General features: G+C 36.6%; 1 protein-coding gene across 2 annotated transcripts in view; it reads left to right on the top strand.

Moving 5' to 3' along the window:
• The window catches only part of P4HA1 (prolyl 4-hydroxylase subunit alpha 1), an 83,219-nt gene that overhangs the window by 26,289 nt on the left and 43,979 nt on the right, over nt 1-12,951 (top strand). For both annotated transcript variants that reach the window (XM_047702194.1, XM_047702195.1), the window contains exons 6-7: nt 8,961-9,200; nt 11,660-11,856. In XM_047702194.1, coding sequence (XP_047558150.1) covers nt 8,961-9,200; nt 11,660-11,856 — 437 coding nt within the window. The remainder of the gene's footprint in view (nt 1-8,960; nt 9,201-11,659; nt 11,857-12,951) is intronic.

Here is a 12,951-nt window from a genome sequence, read left to right as displayed (position 1 = left end):
GAGCCATCCATGTGCCCTGAGCCCCTTGGTTTTATCACTTAAATCTATTTCCCCCACTCCCATTCCACTGATATAGTTGGAAAAAACCTGGTTATATGTTTTGTGGGATGTACATTTTGGAGTTGCCCGATTTTTTCTTTTGTGTTAATTTGTTACTCTAACTCCTGTATTTCCTATGAACTGGTCAGAGCTTGAGTCTCAGTTAGATGCAAGTTAAGTTTTTTAATTAACTCCATAGGTGGCGCTCTGAACTTTCTGTTGAATTGCATGACTAGCCACCCAACATCTCATCACACTTTTTGTGTGACTGATGAGTAGCTTTGGTGGTGGGAGACTGATAAGTCCATATGAAGTTTTCCATGAGTTTTCTTGTAATTGTTTTTGCAGACTTTGATCATCCTTTCTTAGAACTATTAGGGGTTGAAAAATGGTGATTTTCTTATCCCATCATTCCTTCTACTTTTATTGGCTGGAATTCTATCAGTAAGAACTTTTTTTCAGGAACCATTTTTTTATCCTCAACCAGAGTTTGTATGTGAAGGGCAAGATAAATCCTTGATTGTTATTCTTGTGTCAATTTTCAGAGTGAGTTAATGTCATAATAACTTATAGTAGTGACCAGCGATTTTTATCTTAAGTATCATTACAAACTCATGGATTTTTATATATTTTTATATTTCAGTCCATTATTATTCATTTGATGCCCAGTTATCCTATTTGAGGCCAGGGGGATCCTCTTTACACTTGATCTTAGCCAAAAGGCTGAGAAGTGATGGGGGGGTGGTCCTCTTTAGATGGGCTAATTTGTCCTTTCGAAATGATCCTGTTATTCTTTGCTATTAAGGAAATTTAATTTTTGGCAGTTTTTTCCAAGCTTATCTTATAAATTTCTACCCCATAGCAGGAAGAATCAGGCCTTGCCATAGTGAACCTTGATTCTTTTTAATTGGGAATGATATAGGGAGTGGAGTGTAGCTAGGTTCTAGGGATGTCTGTTGCTATTTGTCATTGATTCTAAATCTTTACAGAGATAGAAAATACGTGAGTTCATGTTAATTTCCAATTCAAATGTAAGATTATAGGTTTATACTTATATCTCTTTTGTGTCAAAACTCTTGGTTCCAGTGACATTAAACATAATTAGTTTTTTGTATTATCCTATAATAGACCTAAAATAATTTCAGAATAACCGTACTTATATTGTTAGTAACAAGATTTTGAGTGCAGTTTATTTCTTTGTACTTTTTATCCTTGGAATATAGGTTAGACTGGATGTGATCGGTTAAAATGTTGTTTGAAAAACACCTGAAGTAGTTCATTTCTTTGTGTAGTTACACCCCAGTGTTGTATGGTTGGGTTTATTAATTTCAGTACTTTTTCTCCAGTTTTTAGGGATTGTTTTCTTTTTATTATTATTATTGTTTTTGTTTGTTTCTTTTGGAAGCAAAATATCTAGGAGTGAAATGGCTGGGTTGTATGGCAGGCATATATTTAGCTTTTAAGAAACTCCTAATTTTTTGTACCACTTTACATTCTTTTCATCAGTATGATTTCTTCTACATATTTCAAACATTTGGTGTATTCAGTCATTTTAATCTTAGCCATATAATGGGTGCATAGTAGTATCTCATTGTTTAATTTACATTGTTATATACATGTTATAACTCACTAACCATGAACATCTTGGCTAATCATTTCTATTCTTCGATGAAGAGTCTGAGTTTTCTATATATTTTGGATGTAAGTTCTTTGTCAGATAAATGTGTTGTGAATATTTTTAACCAGTCTCTTGTCTTTTTATTTCATATTAGTGCCTTTTAAGAGAGAAGTTTTAAATTTTGATTGTTTAATTATCAATATTTTATTTTTTAGATGTGGGGGAGGGACAGGAGAGGGAGAGAGAGAATCCAAGTAGGCTTCACACTCACCGCAGAGCACCAACATGGGACTTGATCTCACAACCCTGAGATCATGACTTGAGCCGAATTCAAAAGTCAGACACTTAACTAACTGAGCCACTCAGGATCCCCAATATTTTTTTCACTTATGCGTAGTGCTTTGGTGTCAAATCTAAGAAATCTTTTTCTCCCCTGAGGTCTGACATATTTTTCTTGTGTTTTTTTATCTAGAAGTTTCATGGTTTGAGATTTCACATTAAGCCATAGGATACACTTTGAGTTGCTTTGTATGTGCTAGGCAGTAAAGATTGATTTTTTTTTTAATATGAATACTTAATTTGTTGAACAACATTGAAAAGACTTTCTCGGGGCACCTGGGTGGCTCAGTGGGTTAAGCCGCTGCCTTTGGCTCAGGTCATGATCCCAGGGTCCTGAGATCGAGCCCCGCATTGGGCTCGATCCCAGGGTCCTGGGATCGAGCCCCACATCGGGCTCTCTGCTCAGCGGGGAGCCTGCTTCCTCCTCTCTCTCTACCTGCCTCTCTGCCTGCTTGTGATCTCTCTCTCTGTCAAATAAATAAATAAAATCTTTAAAAAAAAAAAAAGAAAGAAAAGACTTTCTCCATTGAATTGCCTTGGCATCTGTCCAAAAATCACTTGGCCTATCTCTTGACTTGATTCTATTCCATTGATTTATATGTCTACCTGTAATTAATACCAAACAGTCTGAACTATAGCTTGTGTTTTTTTTTTTTCTTTTAAGATTTTACTTACTTATTTGAGAGAGCGAAAGCAAGCCCAAGTTGGGGGGAGGGCCAAAGAGACAGAGTAGTAGACTCCCTGCTGAACAGGGAGCCCAATGTAGAGCCCAGTCCCAGGACCCTGGGATGATGACCTGAGCCAAAGGCAGACGCCCAAACACTGAGCCACCCAGGTGCCCGTGAACTATAGCTCTATAGTAAGTATTGAAATCAAGCAGAATAAGTCCTCCAGCTCTGTTCTTTGGTAAAATTGCTTTGGCTATTCTAGATTCTTTGAATTTCTATATAAATCTCAGAATCAGTTTGTCAGTTTCCAAAAAAAAGTGCCTGTAGGAATTTTGATTGGGGTTGGGTTGAATTTTGCAAAGAATTTTGGCAGCATTGTCATTTTAACAATATAGACTTTTTCTAATCCATGAACACATTATATCTCTCCATTTATTTAGGGCAAAGAAATTGGGGTAGGAGACAAGATACTTTGACCTTAAGGTTAAACCACCATGAGTCTAACAGTTACTGTTTGACCATTGGTGTCAAAAGTTGGAACAGGGGCACGTGGGTGGCTCAGTGGGTTAAAGCCTCTGCCTTCAGCTCAGATAATGATCCTAAGGTCCTGGGATCGAGCCCCACATTCGGCTCTCTGCTAAGCAGGGAGTCTGCTTCCCTTCCTCTCTCTCTGCCTGTCTCTCTGCCTACTTGTGATTTCTGTCAAATAAATAAAATCTTTAAAAAAAATCCTTTCCCCACTTCCTCTTTCCCCTCTTTTATCCCCCCTTTAAAAAAAAAAAACTAAAAAAGATTCCTTTATTTATTTGCAAGAGAGAGACTGAGTAGGTGTTGGGGGGTAACTATATGTAACCTGTAGTTACATATAGGCTTTTCCTAATAGTTTTTCTCTTTCTACTGTTTATTTTTGAAAATAAAAGCAAATGTGTACATATTTCTGTTCCTTCTCAACATAAACACAGAAAGTATGGTAAAATACTTTGTGTACCATGGTGTTTTAATTTATTGATATACCCTAGATATCAATTCATATCATATATAGAAATCTTCATTTCTCTTTACGTCTACATTTTAATCTATTTTTGCGGAGGTACTGTAGTTTATATAATCAGGCCTCTAGGATGATCATTTGTTTATTTCTTGTCTTTGGCTATTATAAAAATAATGCTGCCAGTATCCTTGTACATATATTTTTGGTTTTTGCTAAGTGATCTTTGGAATATTTTTTTTTTTGAAGTGATGCCACTGAGTCAAAGAATAAATGCATAGGTAGTTTTGCTAATAGTGTCCCAGTTTCCCTCCATAATGGTTGTATCATTTTGCATTTCTTTTTTTTTTTCCAAGATTTTATTTATTTATTTGACAGAGACACAGAGTGGGAACATAAGCAGATAGTGAGAGAGGGAGAAGCAGGCCTCCCGCTGAACAGGGAGCCCAATTAGGGGCTAGATTCCAGGACCCTGGGATCGTGCCGTGAGCCGAAGGCAGATGCTCAAAGACTGAGCACCCCGGTGCCCCTCATTTTGCATTTCTACCAATAATATGTGAGTGTGCCTATTTCCTCGCCGCGTGACCAAAAAAATGTTGCCAGACTGAGATTTCTGCCAACCTGATAGTTCACTTTATTTTTGTAAATGATTTATTTTTATTTTAGAGAGAGAGTACACACGTGAGAGCAGGGGGATAGGGAGAGAGAGAATCCCCAAGCAGACTCCCCATTGAGTGTGAAGCCCAACACAGGGCTGGATCCCAGTACCCCGAGATCATGACCTGAGCCAAAATCAAGAGTCAGATGCTCAGCTGACTGAGCCATCTAGGCGTCGCAGTTCACTTTTGTTTAGATTGACAAATATGTATACCAATTTCCTTTTTTTTTCTTTTGTTTTTTTTTAAGATTTTATTTATTTGACAGATCACAAGTAGGCAGACAGAGAGAGGGGGGGAAGCAGCCTCCCCTCTGAGCAGAGAGCCTGATGAGGGGCTTGATCCCAGGACCCTGAGATCATGACCTGAGCTGAAGGCAGAGACTCAACCCAGTGAGCCACCCAGGCGCCCCTGTATACCAATTTTTCTTTATCATTCTTTCTTGTACCTCAGACTTCCCTTGTAGAATGATTTTCCTCATCTTTTAGGGGTGCTTTGTTGTCACGGTTGGTGGTGTGTCTGACTCTTGGTCCTGAGATCCAGCCCCACATAGGGCTCTATGCTCAGTGTGGAGTCTAAGATGGTCTCTCCCCCTGTCCCTTAACACTCTCTCTCTCTCAGATAAATACATCTTTAAAAAGATGTTTTCCTCATCTTTGAAACACATCCTTAAGAAGCCTTTACATATATATATATTACATATATATGTTGGCTTTGGATTCTTTGTGTTTCCTGACTCAAGTTTTATGTGCTTTAATTCTGGAAAATTGTCTACTTTCACTATTATTTCTTTAGTGCCTCTCCTATATTCTCTCTGTTGTCATCTGATGGGACTCCAACTAGACATACTAGACCTTATTTTTCTTCCTTTTAACTAGCACTTTCATTTTTTTTTTAAGATTTTATTTATTTATTTGACAGAGGTCACAGGTAGGCAGAGAGGCAGGCAGAGAGAGAGGAGGAAGCAGGCTCCCCGCTGAACAGAGAGCCGATGCGGGGCTCGATCCCAGAACTCCAGGATCATGACCTGAGCCAAAAGCAGAGGCTTTAACCCGCTGAGCCACCCAGGCGCCCCTAGCACTTTCTTTCTTTCTTTCTTCCTTCCTTTCTTTCTTTCTTTCCTTCTTTCTTTTTTTTAAAGATTTTATTTATTTATTTGAGAGAGAGTGAAAGAGCATGAGAAGGGAGAAGGTCAGAGGGAGAAGCGGACTCCCCATGGAGCTGGGAGCCCAATGCGCGACGCGATCCTGGGACTCCAGGATCATGACCTGAACCGAAGGCAGTCGCTTAACCAACTGAGCCACCCAGGCGCCCAGCACTTTCATTTTTATCTCTCCTCTGCTACCTCCTGGGTGGTTTGTCCCATGGTAATTTATTCAGCTCTCTCTTTAGGTTTATTATTCCCTCTTTTTTTGTGTGTGTGTCTAACTTGCAATTTAACCTGGCCAGTAAATTTTATTTCATTGATTTTGTTTTATCACTTCAGGAAGTTCTGTTTTTTTTTTCTCCCACTCCTATCTCCCTGGTCTTTTTTTTTTAGGGTGTCTTTTATGTTTTTATTTTCTATTTTTTATTTCTTTAAACATTTTAATCATAGTTATTTTGTATTCTTAATCTCACAACACCAGTATCTGAAGAACTTGGGGATGTCTAATACTGTTTTAAAATAGTTTTGCTGCTTTTACTCATAGTGGCTCTTTTCATCTTGTCTTTTATAATTTTGGATTGTGTATACTTCTTCATATTCTTTATGGGAATGTTGCAAAACTTGAGCTAAGGGTGCATTTGGCCAAGTATAAATGTTGCTTTTGCTTTCAATTTAACATTTTGACATATTTCTGTCTAGAGCTTTCTGGCTTTCCTGTATGGCATTTGAAATTATCTTTCTTAGTCGTCTGGGTGGCTCAGTTTGTTAAGCGTCTGCCTTTGGCTCAGGTAGTGATCTCAGGGTCCTGGGATTGAGCCCCATGTTGTCATAGGGTTTCCTTCTCAGTGGGGTGTCTGCTTCTCCTCTCCCTCTGCTCCTCCCCTTCACTCGTGCTCTCTCTCAAATAAATAATTAAAAATCTTTAAAAAATTATCTTTCTTGGGGTGCCTGGGTGGCTCAGTGGGTTAAGGCCTCTGCCTTCGGCTCAGGTCATGATCTCAGGGTCCTGGGATCGAGCCCCGCATCAGGCTCTCTGCTCAGCAGGGAGCCTGCTTCCTCCTCTCTCTCTCTGCCTGCCTCTCTGCCTACTTGTGATCTCTGTCATATAAATAAATAAAATCTTTAAAAAAATTATCTTTCTTAGTGAAAAATGCTGTTCCATTATGTTGATATATTGGCCTATACCTTTCCTTGCTTTTAGTTTATTATAGTTTTTAGCTATAGTAGTTGGTTCAGCTACAAAAATTGTTTATACAAGGTGTTTCTTCCCCAATCCCTAGTACTAAACTCAAGAAAATAATTGGAAAATAGTATTAATTCATAGGCATGAAATTATTACTCTAGTTTTATATTGTGGGATGTCTTAAGAGTAAAGTTACCAGTTTATGCCTCCCTCCCCTATTAAATTTTGCCATTTTATGGTATAATATGACACAAACTTCTGGAGTCATAGTGTGCAGATTGCAATTCTGGCTCTTTGCTGTGTGACCTTGTGCACAGTAGTTAACCTCTATCTTAGCTCTTCATCTGGATTTCTTTGAGAGTTAAATGAGTGACAAATGCCCAAAAAAAAAAAAAAAAAAAAAGAGTGACAAATGCCTGGCACATAGTAAGGCTTCAGTAAATGTAGACTGTTTAAAAATATTTTTCTTCAAGGTTGTTGTAATTTCATATTTCTTTAACAGTTAGGCTCTTTCCCACTTTTAAAATTTTTTGTTTTATTTCATGTGAACTGTGAAATATCTTTTAACTAGTTTTTTTAAAAAGTAGGCTCCACACCCAACATGGGGTTTGAATTCCTGACCCTGAGATCAATAATTGCATGCTCTACTGACTGAGCTCCCCAGGTGCCCCTATCTCCTTTTCTTAAGACAGAAGTTTTACTTCACAAACTAGTTGACATACCAACACCAAAAGCATAACTAATTAAGGATTAATTAAGTTAGACTTCACCAAAATTAAAACTTCTGTACGTTAAAATATACCATCAAGAAAGTGAAAAGATAACCCATACAGTGAGAGAGACTATGTTAAAATCATAATTCTGATCAGAGACCTGTACCCAGAATATATAAAGAACTCTAAAAATAATAAAAGGATTCAAATTTTTAATATTTTATTTATTTATTTGACAGAAAGAGATCACAAGTAGGCAGACAGGCAGGCAGAGAGAGGGGGAAGCAGGCTCCCTGTTGAGCAGAGAGCCGGATGCGGGGCTCGATCCCAGGACCTTAAGATCATGATCTGAGCCGAAAGCAGAGGCCCAACCCACTGAGCCACTCAGGCGCCCCCTAAGAATCAAATTTTTAAATGGGCAAAGGATTTGAGTAGACATTTTCCCAAAGATGATATACAAATGGACAATAAACACACAAAAAGATGCTCATCATCATCATTAGAGAAATACAAATTAAAACCATAATGAAATACTACTTTATACCCAACAGAATGGCTATAATAAAAACAAATGGACAACAAGTATTAGGATGTGGAGAAATTGGAACCTTCATACATTGCTGGTGGGATTGTAAAATGTTATTAGTACTTTGGAGAACAGTTTGGTAGTCCTGAAAATGTGTTAAGCATAGAGTTGCCATGGGACCCAGCAATTCCAGTACTGCCTATAAGGGTAATGAAAACAAATGTCCACTCGGAAACTTTTATATGAATATACATAGTAGCATTATTCACAAAAACCAAAAAACTAGAAACAGCTTGAGTGTCCATCAAAATACAGTCTCTCCATACAGTGGACTATTATTTGGCAATAAAAAAGATGCTACACCATGAATGAACCTTGAAAACATGTTGAATTGAAAAGCAGTCGCAAAAGACCCTATGTTAAATGATTCCACTTATATGAAATAACCAAAATAGGCAAATCTATAGATACAAAAAGTAGATAAGTGGTTGTCTAGGGCTGGGACAAAGGGGGAGATAATGGGTAGTGACTGTTAATGGTTACAGGGTTTCTTTTTGGGTGATGAAAGTGTTCTAAAATTAGATTGCGATGTTGGTTGCACTACTCTGAATATACTAAAAACTATTGTGTTGTTTGAATGAGTGAACTTTATGGTATGTAAATTACATATTATTAATGCTGTTGGAGGGAAGGGAAAAGAGAAGGAACCAATTTACAGGTCCATCTTTCTTCCTGTCCATTCATTTTTTTGTCCAGATTATTGGTTAGGAGTAAGATATTTGTCCTATGGTGATTCCTGCTGTGCTAGAAAATTGCATGCTTCAACTTAATTGATGTTTCATTTTGGCATGATGGCTGATAATTGAAGTCTTGGGTTTTCTAGGTCTACCACCCCTATAAGTGTGATTCTTACCATGTTTCATTACCTTGTAGATTGTTCCTTTGTTCATAAATTTAGGATGATTCTTATTTTTCCTACCTCAGAAAATTGTTACAAAGTTCAAACGAAAGTGAGATAGCACTTCGAAAGCTGTATAGTCCTAAATAAATATTTTTAAAGTTCTCTTTATTTTCTTTCCTTAGGAGTAAAACACAAATCTTTTCTAACAGTTGAAGACTGTTTTGAGTTGGGCAAAGTGGCCTATACAGAAGCTGATTATTACCATACAGAACTGTGGATGGAACAAGCACTGAGGCAGCTGGATGAAGGCGAGGTTTCTACCATTGATAAAGTCTCTGTTCTAGATTATTTGAGCTATGCAGTATACCAGCAAGGAGACCTAGATAAGGCACTTTTGCTCACAAAGAAGCTTCTTGAACTAGGTATGTTAATTTGGCCTAAACTTATATATAAGTTGCATATGATAATCATTATATATAAGTGTCAAGCTATATGACAAGATATATATTTAATTCTGATATATGACTATGTTGTCTTATATATGTAATGAATATATATAATTCTGATACATAATTTGTCATATAACTTTGGTACTTTTTTTTCTTTTTCAAGTCTTTATTTAAATTCCAGTTAGCACACAGTGCAATATTAGTTTCAGGTGTAGAATTTAGTGATTCATCACTTACACACAACACCTGGTGCTCACCACAAGTGCCCTCCTCAATACCTATCACCTATCTGACCCATCCTCCATCATCTCCCCTTCTGCAACCGTCAGTTTGTTCTCTGTAGTTAAGAGTCTGCTTCTTGTTTTGCCTCTTTTTTCTCCCCTTATGTTCATCTGTTTTGTTTCTTAAATTCCACATGTGAGGGAATCATACGGTATTTGTCTTTCTCTGACTTAACTTCACTTAGCATTATACTCTCTAGCTCCATACATGTCATTGCAGAGTTTTCATTCTTTTTTATGACTGAGTAATATCCACTTGGGTACCTTTTATTTGTTTAAGTCAAGAGTCTATCTGTTAGACAAATTTTAGCCTCCATTTATCTAGTAAATAAATGGCAACTCATTTTTCTTAGCTAACACAGTGGCTGTGTTTCTCTGTGGTATACTCTTTAGGAACTTCAAAATTATACCTGACCTAACTAGCTCAGTCAAAAATGCTTACTTACCATGTTGTCATATTAAATATTAACCAGTTTCCTTTGAAGACCCTTTTTTAATTGCATTTCATATGTAAAAATAGTGATTTGAAGTAAATAGACTGAAAATATATTTGTCATATTCAAATGTTAGATAATGCGGTATCCTATGAGGAGTTGATCACTAGTATTTTGAACTTGTTTCTCTTAAGTATGATCCAGAGACCACGTGCATCAGAATTACTTGGATGCATATTAGAAATGAAAAATTCCTTGATCTCCACCCCAGACCTACTAAATCAGAATCTCTGGGGGTAGAGTTGAATGCTAATAAGTTCAGGTGGCCTTTGGTTTAAAATGAAGCTTTAAAACTTTTTACTAATTAATATTTTTCTGAATAGGTTAATATGTGTATGTTAGAAGAGGCCAATTGTTTAAAAAGATTGGTCATCATCATCTGAAAATGAACTTCTGACAGGTTATTTCTTGGTTGAGTGAATTAATAAATTAAGATATTAGTTCAAATACTCTTTTTTCAGTGTTTTGTAGTGATTTTTTCCTTCCTGACTTAAAGAGTCATAATAGGAAATTTTTAAAAATAGAAAAGATATGGAAGAGTTCCATAAGTCAATCACTGGAAGATACCCACAAATTTTGTTTCCTTATAGTATATATTCCCTTTCCTGCATATACTCACTTTTCTTTATCTCTTACAAAATTAAGATCATATTGTATATTATAGCATACATTTTGAGTAGTTTCTTAAAGACAAGTATTTTACAAATCTAAGGCTGGATATCCTAAACACTTCTGTTAATATCACAAGTGAAGTTTCTGTGTATTGTTCTCTGTGTGTATGTGTGTGTGTTGGTTTGGATTTTTTTTTTTACCCCCCCTCTGGGATGGGTGGATAGTTCTCTTTTCCCCTACTAAAAGATAGCTTAAAATGATGACTAGCAATTCAGAGGCAGTTAGTGGATTCTGGCCTATTTGAAAATTATAACTTCAATTTCTCTTTTTTCCATCTCACTTAGAATTTTGGAACTGAAATTCTCTTAGCCCTCAGAAGTAGGCTCTGTTCTGCATTTATGATGTATCTGAGGTGAATGTTGCTTTTGAACTGTATACACTCTCTTCCCCATGATTACATTTCAGTCTCAGAAAAATCTTTTCCATTGCTTAAAATAAAGAGAATGAGTACTATTTTAGAATTCATTTGGCATCAAATTGATCATAATTCATTTGGCTGATTAATAAGTTCTAGAATATTTGATACTTTGAAATAAATGGCTGATTCCTTCTCTAGAACTCTTTTTATATAGGGTGACTGTGTGTGATTTACTTGGGGCAGTACTGGTTTTTACCTATTGTTTTGGTACAATAATTTTTTAAAAAAGATTTTTATTTAGCTATTTGAGAGAGCGCATGTGCGAGCAGGGTAGGGATGACAATAGAAAGAATCTCAAGCAGGCTTTGTGCTGAGTGTGGAGCTGGAAGCAGGGCTCATTCCACAGCCCAGATCAAACCTGACCTGAAACTAAGTGTTGGTTACTTAACTGACTGAGCCGCCCAGACACCCCTGGTATAATAATTTTTATTAGTGCCTCCTTTCACTCTCACAAGTATCCTGGTTTGGAAGGTAAATTATATGGTCCTCTATTTTTATATTACTATATTCTGATGCTTGAAAGACTGTAAACTTAACCATGGTCATGCTTTCTTCCTTACCCAATAGATCCTGAACACCAGAGAGCTAATGGTAACTTAAAATACTTTGAATATATAATGGCTAAAGAAAAAGATGTCAATAAATCTGCTTCAGATGACCAATCTGATCAGAAAACCACACCGAAGAAAAAAGGGGCTGCTGTGGATTATCTGCCAGAGAGACAGAAGTACGAAATGCTGTGCCGTGGGGAGGGTATCAAAATGGTAAAGTGGAAAAGCTAATTGTGTGTATGTGTGAATGTGTGTGGGTTTGTACATAGTTCTAGAGAGAATCAGAGTTCTTTTTTACTTAAGCCTATGTGATAAATATTAGAATTAACTACTTAAAGTATTGCAGTATGTTTATTGTGGGTGTCACACTTAATGTGCTCCAACTATTAGTAAAATAGCTTTAGGATAAAGCTTTTGAATCCTTATGCTATTTTATTTATTTTTGGTGATATAATTCTTTGCATAGTACAAAAGAAGCTTATTTTTATAAGATGGAGGATCAGATAATTTAAGGGACATGATAAGGTTTTTTTCTTATATTTTAATGGAAAAGATACTTCTGCAGTCTTTTTATTTATTTATTTTAAGATTTTATTTATTTATTTGACAGACAGATCACAAGTAGGCAGAGAGGCAGGCAGAGAGAGAGGAAGGGAAGCAGGCGCCCTGCTGAGCAGAGAGCCTGATGTGGGGCTCCATCCCAGGACCCTGGGATCATGACCTGAGCCGAAGGCAGCGGCTTTAACCCACTGAGCCACCCAGGCACCCCAACACTTCTGCAGTCTTAAGCAGAAATAATACACCATCTTAACCTGTCCTATAAAACAAAGAACTCCTCTATGCAATAATGTTTTGTGGTTTTGCTATTTGACCTTAACAGGATTGCTTAGTGAAATGTGCTAATCTATTTTAAAAATACTTAAAATGCAGAAAGAGTTTCAGCAGATTTTGACTTTAACATTTATTTTTTTAAATACTCAAATGTGTCTATAAATATCCCTTTATTTATTGTATATCTATATTTATGTATTTATAACTCAAGAGTACTAGTGCTTCAGGGTGTTAATAAATAAAAGGCCATAAACAAAAAAGTTCCAAGTCTGGGAACTTAGGTTTTTGTTCACCTTCAGGGCTTTTCAGAGCCTTTTTATGATAACGTACATTACGGATATGTTATACATTGCTTCCCAACATTAACTGATCATGCATGGAACCCTTTTTTAAGGTATATCATGTGGTACTAGTTTTCAGTTGAATGCAGGCATATATAGAAGGAATTAGTGAATTTTTGAAGTACTTTTTTTTTTT

Source organism: Lutra lutra, chromosome 14 (genome assembly GCF_902655055.1).
Source record: "Lutra lutra chromosome 14, mLutLut1.2, whole genome shotgun sequence".
NCBI classification, from domain to species: domain Eukaryota; kingdom Metazoa; phylum Chordata; class Mammalia; order Carnivora; family Mustelidae; genus Lutra; species Lutra lutra.
The sequence above is the reverse complement of the archived record's forward strand: the minus strand, read 5'-3'. Positions and strand labels throughout refer to the sequence as shown.